The sequence below is a fragment of the Salvelinus sp. IW2-2015 genome, unplaced genomic scaffold (assembly GCF_002910315.2).
Source record: "Salvelinus sp. IW2-2015 unplaced genomic scaffold, ASM291031v2 Un_scaffold2440, whole genome shotgun sequence".
Classification (NCBI taxonomy): Eukaryota; Metazoa; Chordata; class Actinopteri; order Salmoniformes; family Salmonidae; genus Salvelinus; species Salvelinus sp. IW2-2015.
In genome coordinates, this window is record NW_019943761.1 from 160,012 (window position 1) to 168,820 (window position 8,809).

Here is an 8,809-nt window from a genome sequence, read left to right on the forward strand (position 1 = left end):
CATGTCTTGTAAATGTGTACTAGATCTATAGGTTGAAACTATAGCTGACCTCTGGGGGCTTGTCACAGCACTTCATACAGACAGAAAACACATTTCTCCATTGTTCTGTGTAGGAAACCAAACCTTCATTAAAGGAGTTGCATTTCCCCTTAGTGCATTTCCTCCATGGACAGAATGGTAGCCAGACAGAGTCCCAACAAGAGACCTTCCAATCACTGACCTTGATGCTTGAGACAGCTGCTGGGCCTGGGAGCTTTTTGATCAATCAGACTGGCAGGTGGATGAGGAAAACACACAAGCCACTGAAATGTTGATACCAGCGGTTTCATTCATTTAGTACCATGTTCTGAACATACCACAACTGACAACCCAGCCACCTGTAAATGTTTTTTACTCCTTTAGAAATACTAGTTATGTGACATTACTTTCCTAAATGTATGCTAAACATTAGGAACAACTTCCTAATATTGAGTTGCACCCTTTTGACCTCAGAACAGCCTCAATTTGCTGGGGCATGGACTCTACAAGGTGTCAAATGCGTTCCACAGGGATGTTGGCCCATGTTGACACCAAAGCTTCCCACAGTTGTCAAGTTGGTTGGATGTCCTTTGGGTGGTGGACCATTCTTGAAACACARGGCAAACTGTTGAGTGTGAAAAATCCAAAACCGTTGCGCCCGGCACCGACTACCATACCCCTTCAAAGGACCTTAAATCTTTTGTCTTGCCCATTTACCCTCTGAACAGCACAGATACACAATCCATGTCTCAGTTATCTCGAGGCTTAAAAATCCTTCTTTAACCTGTCTCCTCCCCTTTATCTACACTGATTGAAGTGGATTTAAAAAAGTGGCATTAATAAGGGATCATATCTTTCACCTGGATTCACCTGGTCAGTCTATGTCATGGAAAGGACAGGTGTTAATGTTTTTTTATAAACTGGGTGGTTCGGGCCCTGAATGCTGATTGGCTGAATGCCATGGTATACCATGGGTATGACTAAAAATGACTATTTACTGGTCTAATTACATTGGTAACCAGTTTATAATAGCAATAAGGCACCTCTGGGGTTTGTGGTATACGGCCAATATACCATGGCTAAGGGCTGTTCTTAGGCACGACACATCTCCTCGGGCCTTATTGCTTAAGTACTATATAGACTCAGTGTATACAGTAAACCGTTTGAAAATGTTTGACACTAGCAGAAATAACAAGTGTGACACATCAAAAGAAACAGAAAATCCTTTATTAGACACTACGAATTACAGAAAGGGAGGCCAAGGACTGAATATCATATGTTATGCATTKATTCCATGATAAACAAGACAGAATACTCCTTTCATTGTGTATCTATTGTACCCTCTGTGAAACAGTCCATTGGTGTTGCCATTAATACAATGGTAATTAGTTAATTGTAGTGTTTTAAATAAGTAAAAAGACAATTGTAAATATATAGAATATTTGCTGCATTAGATCTGAACCTATTCAAGTGGTGATAATGACATTACATCGCTGAGAGACTGAGGAACAGTCAGTGTATTCAAGGCACTGGAATAGACTCAGAATTATGGTTACTTTTTTCCATTCATGGGTGAGGTAGTGAAGTCACTCTACAGGGAGGTATGTGGGCAATGTGTGGACTGGTAATGGCTTTATCCTATTCTTTCATATGGTACGTCCATGGTACAGAATAGRATGTTAAAGTACATGGACACACACAYCTAACAAAACCCATATCTGTACGGATGGGCTAWAGAAATGTGAATAAGGAAAACCKCCTRCAGCCATTTCTCTACAGCCAAAACATATKATCTCTACTCTCACCTTGGCTGGACCATGATCTMCAACAGGTAAGGAACACTACACTGTATTTGGTCAATTGTGAATTTAATGAAGTATTATAGCAGAAATAGAGACRTCAGTAAGCTATGCAGTGTCKTTGAGAGTAATATCACTCAGGCAGTGGGGCTTACTAGAACTGCAAGGTCTAACAAGCAGACAAACAGCAGCTACAGTAACCTGAAATTGCCCTCCCCCTTCATTGTAACATCATTCTAACTAGTGAACATAGAGATGGCTCCAAATATTAGTATATATCAGAATATGACTAAAGGTAAACCTTTTCAGTTTTACCATCAAAGGACTCCTGCGACATATTTTGGTCATCTGAGTGAAGGAACCCATAACAGGAGTCTTCTTGAGACACCTAGTGGTGACATCGAGGACAATCAATAGCAAGCAAGTGTTGGCATCTCCTTTACAATAGCGGGTCTCTACAGAAACCAATTAAAGATCATTCCATACATTCCATCCTCCATACTCACAACTTTATTTCATGTTAACGTTGGGGAGACTCGAGCTTAAAGCACTACGATTCCATGACACAAGGAACTAAAGGTTACTAACGGCTAAATCTATAGTATATAACCAGGATACAGGAGTGTCTTCCAATAATGCCCAAAAGTATCTGTTACTGCTGCTGGATTTGGATGAATCGCTGTAAAACTACCACATTATTATGGTTAAGATATCAAAACACTACTATATTGGTTCTTTGAGTAATGTATTTGTATTCTTTAATAAATAATACTATTCTGGATTCTGTGCCTTTAAAATACATAGCCAGTAATGTATAGGAAAAATACTGTACAAAAAAACCCATATAGAATAGCTTTATATAAACATCTCTTWTAACCAATATATCATCTCTGTACTGAATATTTTGGTTTGTAGTAAACTAATTGTTTGGGATAACCACAGTACTGGACAACACCATCCAACTTTTTTTCCAACATCTTTTACATTCATACAGCCATCTTACAGAAGAAGGCAAACACATAGCTACAAAAATACAGATATCTCTATTGATTATTAAAAGAACCACTCTTGTTAATCATGCTAAATAAAAAGGAAATAATTAAACCACTTTGCGATTAGTTTGAGGTTTGTGTTCTGAGAAATCATGCGGAAATATTAAAATAAAAACAATGAGATGATAATAAGAAGAATAACATTATCAACGACACAAATAGAAGTCATAATAATATCAATTAACAAATTGAATATTCCAAAAAATTCATCTGTCCTTAACAGAAAAGATACATAAATATCAGACAGATTAGACTGAGGAACATTGCACCAGGGCAGATTGTGACACGCGTTAGAAGATTAGTGCAGAGAGGGTTAGCTGAGTTGTGGTTTTGGAACAGGCTGCAGCAGAGAGACCACTGAGCACAGGGTGGGAAATCTGTTCACCATCACCATGCTAGCTAGCGCAACTCCCAACAGAAAATGACCGCGCCGCGCAACGCGAGACAAGAGGCTTGTGGGTTCTACTGGAGACCAAGAGGTGCTCTGATTGGGGAATCGGTGTGGGAGGAAAAACTTGGTAGCATGAATTAATATAGATTTGGAAAAGATTATTGCTCAATGTGTGATAGAAAAGAATCGCTGGTTTTTCTTTTCAACTGTACAGCTATACTGAGGTTTGAGAGGGAGGTTAAGTGCTAACAAGAAAATATTAAAAATCACAAGAGTAGCTTATAGTCCTGATGTGATGAACTGATTTTACAGCGCTGCAATAGAACAACAATGGACACGAAAATGTATAATATTAACGGAAGTACAATAACATAAAAAAATTGCAATATGAATGTACGCGCAGTACAAACCGTTCGAGAAAGGATGCTACAGAAAGGTACAGGACATAACAGACAGGAACAGGGTCTTAGGTAGGAGGATAATCCCTCTGAAAACAGCACTAGAAGAACATAAGGATGGGGAGGGAGATACATTACAACAGTTCTCAGTCCTGATCACATGTATAAAACAGGTGAGAAAGGGGGAAAACAAACACCATGGCATCATTTACAAAATGAACAATGGAAGGAGGGGACAGGGTAGGGATCCGGAGAGTAGGTTGTTGGCTCATTAACACTCAAAGTGCCTTGTAGTACTTGAAAGAGGAAAGTGTGTGTGCATATTGTACATACATACATACATACTCATACCCCATGTACATGTGTGTACATGAAGGGTGAGTGAGAAAACAGAAGGAACAAACAAACGGATGCCAGTGACAGAATTCAAATTCCAAATGATAGAATCATATAGGATTATCATGTACAGGGGTGAGGGGCTGGTGTGTGGGGGGCCAGTGCCACCAAAAGGGAGGCACATTGTCCTTCAAACTCTTGGGTGAGGGGGAAGGGTGTGGCGTGGACGTTGGTTTGGGGAGGTTCACAGGGGCCCATGCCGAGCCTCGTATTTGGCCACAATGTTCTTGGTGCGACCCAGTTCCTTCCTCAAGTCGGCCACCTCTGAGCGAAGCGCACCGTTCTCCTTCTCTAGGAAGCTAGCCCGGATGGCAATTTGGTTCTCCTTCAGTCGCCTGGCATCCCGTGATCTTTTGGCTGCTACGTTGTTCTTTCTGCGTCTGGCCCAGTACTTGTCATCCTGGAAAGGGTGGTGAAACACACTGTTGTGATTCATATTTTTTTCACACTACCTGTGGTATTGTAAATATACAAGTGATTCACCTGAGTAATAAACAGTATTCCAAATGTGACCTATTATTTATGTCATCACGCATCTCATTTTCACTTATTACATTTCCATAATGCTATTTAAAACTGCCTGACACGTTCAACCTCCTTTGCACCCTGCAGGAAGCCATCTTACCTCAACAAACCAAATAGTACATGTGATATACCTCTTCCAACAACATCATATGACCCCGGGTTAAGGGTGAATGACCACAGCTAAACCTGTCAATCTAAATCCTGGCCAAGTTCGCCTCCTCCCTTGTAAGTCGCTCTGGATAAGAGCGTCTGCTAAATGACTTAAATGTAAATGTAAATGTAATACTGAAAAAGCTGCCGGTTTGGGTTTGCGCCAACGCTCCTCCTTATATTGTGGTTTAAAATACGTCTGGTTATTTAGGTGGAATAAGTCCACTAACTGCTTACATAACATAAGAAAACAWGGTGCTTAAAGTTTTTGGCCAAACAAGTGGCGAAGCCTTTCAACCTTTCACATAAGTAGGCTCCAGGTAGGTTACCTTGAGATCTTCAGGGATGAAGATCTTGCGTGCCTTTTTGATCATGGGCTGTGGTTTGAGCTCCTCTGGGGCGAACTTGCGTTTTCGGGGGTCAAACATCTCCTGTCCGGGCACGCTAGACAGAGCCAGGTCTGCAGGATCGGGCTCGTAGCCCACTGGAACTTGAATAGACTCTGGATCGATGGGGCTGGGGGTGTTCCTGGCAGCTGAGGGCAGCACTGCAGGAGAAAGGCAAAGGAAAACAGGTTAGAGGGTCTGCTGAATTACATCTGGGCACTGTTTAGAAGAGACTGTACTCTCTGAAAGAGCAGGCTTTGAGGTGCAATGGTCCTTGAGAAAGTAATGGTTAGAAATTAGGCCTTATTAGACCTCAACTGGTTTCCTTTAAATGAAGGTTCTAGAATCTGCCATTAAATGTAATATAAAAAGCTATGACAAATGTGGCAGTCATTAGTAACCCCCTCCCCTCCTACCCCATACCAAGGGTACTTTTGAGTTCTCTAGAAAGCCCCCTTTAAAAAGTCCCGAGGAGGGCACTTAGGGGAAACTAACACACGTGTGCCTGTTTACATCATAGTATTCTGCCATTCTGTTCTTTAACATGGTTGTGCTTTACAAAGCTGATCCTCTAGAACAGGGGTGTCAAACATACAGCCCGGTTCAATGCGGCCTACGGGTGGTTTGAGTAAAAAAAAAATCTCTCATTTGTTTTTCAACAGGACAATGACCCAATACACCTCCTTGCCGTGTAAGGGCTACTTCGAAGAATCTCAAATATAAAATATATTTTGATTTGTTTAACACTTTTTTTGGTTATTGCATGATTCTATGTGTTATTTCATAGTTGATGTCTTCACTATTATTCTACAATGTAGAAAAAAATAAAGACATACCGTGGAAGGAGTAGGTGTGTCCAAACTTTTGACTGGTACGGTATGTATGTATGTATGTATGTATGTATGTATGTATGTATGTATGTATGTATGTATGCTGTCTCTTATACACATCTAGATGTGTATAAGAGACAGATTCTATACATGCTCATCAAGTCAATGACTATTTCATCTAATTAATTCTACAACTGGCCTTGCCCACAGGGAAGCAAAACAACTGTGGTTGCACCTTTTAACCAACAGGTGGAGCACAGAGAACACAAACACAGATTTACCGACACACTGACAGACATACACTCTCACAAACACAGAAGATATGTTATTTAAGCTTTTCTGGGGCCCTGTTATCAGTGCCTCTAGTCAGCTGAGCTCAGGCAGACAACAACATTTTGTCTGTAAATGTTAAGGAAACCTTCTCGTCAGCCAGCCTCAACATGTGCCTCTGCAAGCTCTCTGTGGATGTTACGTAACACCTAATAGATTTCTATTGCACAGAGCAGCAGGTCAGCAGTTGACACGGTTTCACATTCTACCCTTCATCATTCAGTGGATTAGCAAGCAGAACTGAAAAACTTAAATTGGATGGCTTCATCAAATCAGCTGTAATTTGATTGGTGGCTGGCGGTGAGCATCTTATGACAGTAAGCTAATAGAGCCCAATGTCAGTGTATTTACTTGAGATTCCTCCACTAAAACAGCTTGACAATTACAACGATTCACAATCAAAGGACTGTAGTCTTTTGTAGTTGGTTTGAAAACATAATGAGGAATGAAAGAAATACAAATTCTTCCTGCTGACGGTGAAAACATTTCACTCAAACAGAATTCAAAGGCCGACATTTTAGGTGACTTCCTACGTCATGACCCAGCTTCTCTGTGCTTTAAGCTGGCTACGGCATTAAGCCTTCTGACCTTTGGTCACAGCAGCATTTCTAGCTCCAGCCAGTCCTGGTTGAGATTTAAGCCGAGGCCAACATACAGGTCTGACCTGCTTGTACGTTGTGCAGAAGGAAGTAAGACAGCTACTCCAGCCCTTTCAGAAGAGAAAACAAATATGTATGAATTTAGAGAAAAAAATATGGGTGAATATGTATGCACTCACTACTATAAGTCGCTCTGGATATGAGCGTCTGCTAAATTACTAAAATGTAGACACGCAAGCGTGACAACTACACTCTAGCGTTACCAGTGAATCACTGCATCAGTAGTCACTGACACATTAAGCTAAAATGGCTGGCCATCCAAAGTGGTACTTCAACATGGGTCCAATTCAATGCCTCATTTTAGTGAATTGTCAACAAACACGTTGGCTGCATGTTAGTCCCCAACAACGACAGGCCACTGACTAACACTGTCAGCTTAGTGCCAAGCTACTTACAAGGGCTAAATCAGACGCTGTCCAAAACAATCTGTCAAAAGTATATCACCTGTATAAATAACAAGCACTGTGGCCCAAACGTCTTATCACTTTAACCATTTATTCTGACCAGATTACTGGAGTAAAAATACAGTGACATGCTTTACTGGCTAAGAGTGGCCTGGTGAAAAGTCTGGCTGATAGTGCCCTATAGTATTTGGCTGTGACCTCCCCTCTACGAACCTCCAATAGGAAGAAACAACACACACCAGTCTGACAACATGTGTTCAACGTCCACCAAACATAGATAGAAGGTAAGAGCTCTGCGTCTTGTACCTTCTCCTGTAGGTAAATGCTCAGATTTGCATTGTGTGGGTGGGTAGTAGAACCAGTGCAGATGGGACGGAGGGCTAAGATGGCTCTGACCTGACTCTCACCTGCATGTTCTTCCTCTGACTGCTGGACAGTCAGGAGAGAAACTCAAACCCTCTTTAAACTGGTTTGATTTTCATTAACATTTTAAGCTCGACCCCTAAGGAATGACAACATTGAGTCTGTGCCTTTTCCAACCAATCTTCAAAATGAAGTGTGAGCTAGTTGGAATTTCATATTATTGTGTTAAGTGTTTACTGTATATGAATGTGATGCTAAACAACATGGAGTCAACAGAACTAACCACGCCAGTATAGCCTTAGCCTTTACTATAGGGAAAGGATTTCCATAGGTACCACACACCTTATCAGACAGTCACTTCCATTGAACACAAGTTTAGACCTGACCTTTGACCTTGTCTACGTTCCACTTCCCTTTTGGCCCCTTATTGAACCAGCAGTGGGACCCGCCCATCGCTAACTCCACTGGATATCTGCTGTGATAACAAAGCTATCTCAGGCTGCATTGTGCTTGCATGCAATTGGGAGGTTGGTGGGGCGGGCTAGGCTGGGGGTGTATGTAATACCAGTATAGCCTTGACCATGTGATCTCATCAGGGTTCAGCCTGTGCCTCTGCTAAGGCTCTGGGATCTGTCTGGTGAGGGACAATTAAAGGAAGGAGGAGGGGGAGATGCTCATGCCATGACAAGCTCCCGTTAGCAGTGGGGCTACACATGGCGGATGCATGTGTCTGTCAGGAAGACCTAGCCGTACACGTGAGAGGGGATGTGCATAACGGCGAGAAGACAGGCCCTGTGAAACTGTACCAGACAAAAACACACACTCACTCGCACTGAGACAAATATACACACGCACGTACACCCTCACATGCTGGGATTCTTAGTACTGTAACTGTACAGATGTAATTCTTTGACACGAGTGACAGACTTGTGTCCGGATGTACTATTACTTCCTGTGGTGAGGCCAAAAACTATTTACAGTACCACGTCATGGTTTGTTCCCAGCTTGTTTTCTTTACTTTGTGAAAGCAGTGGGGAAATAAATACTGAGAGAAACGTTGTGGTCACCGTACGTACACTGACGAAGGACATACATATGGCTATATTTG

The 8,809-nt window shown here is 41.7% G+C and overlaps 1 protein-coding gene across 1 annotated transcript in view; it reads right to left on the minus strand.

Moving 5' to 3' along the window:
• Positions 1-4,126: 4,126 nt before the first annotated feature.
• The window catches only part of LOC112073975 (hepatic leukemia factor), an 11,484-nt gene continuing 6,801 nt past the window's right edge, over positions 4,127-8,809 (minus strand). Inside the window, exons 3-4 of the mRNA XM_024141206.2 lie at positions 5,059-5,276; positions 4,127-4,454 (exon numbers count right to left, since the gene is read on the minus strand). Coding sequence (XP_023996974.1) covers positions 4,239-4,454; positions 5,059-5,276 — 434 coding nt within the window. The 3' untranslated portion in view covers positions 4,127-4,238. The remainder of the gene's footprint in view (positions 4,455-5,058; positions 5,277-8,809) is intronic.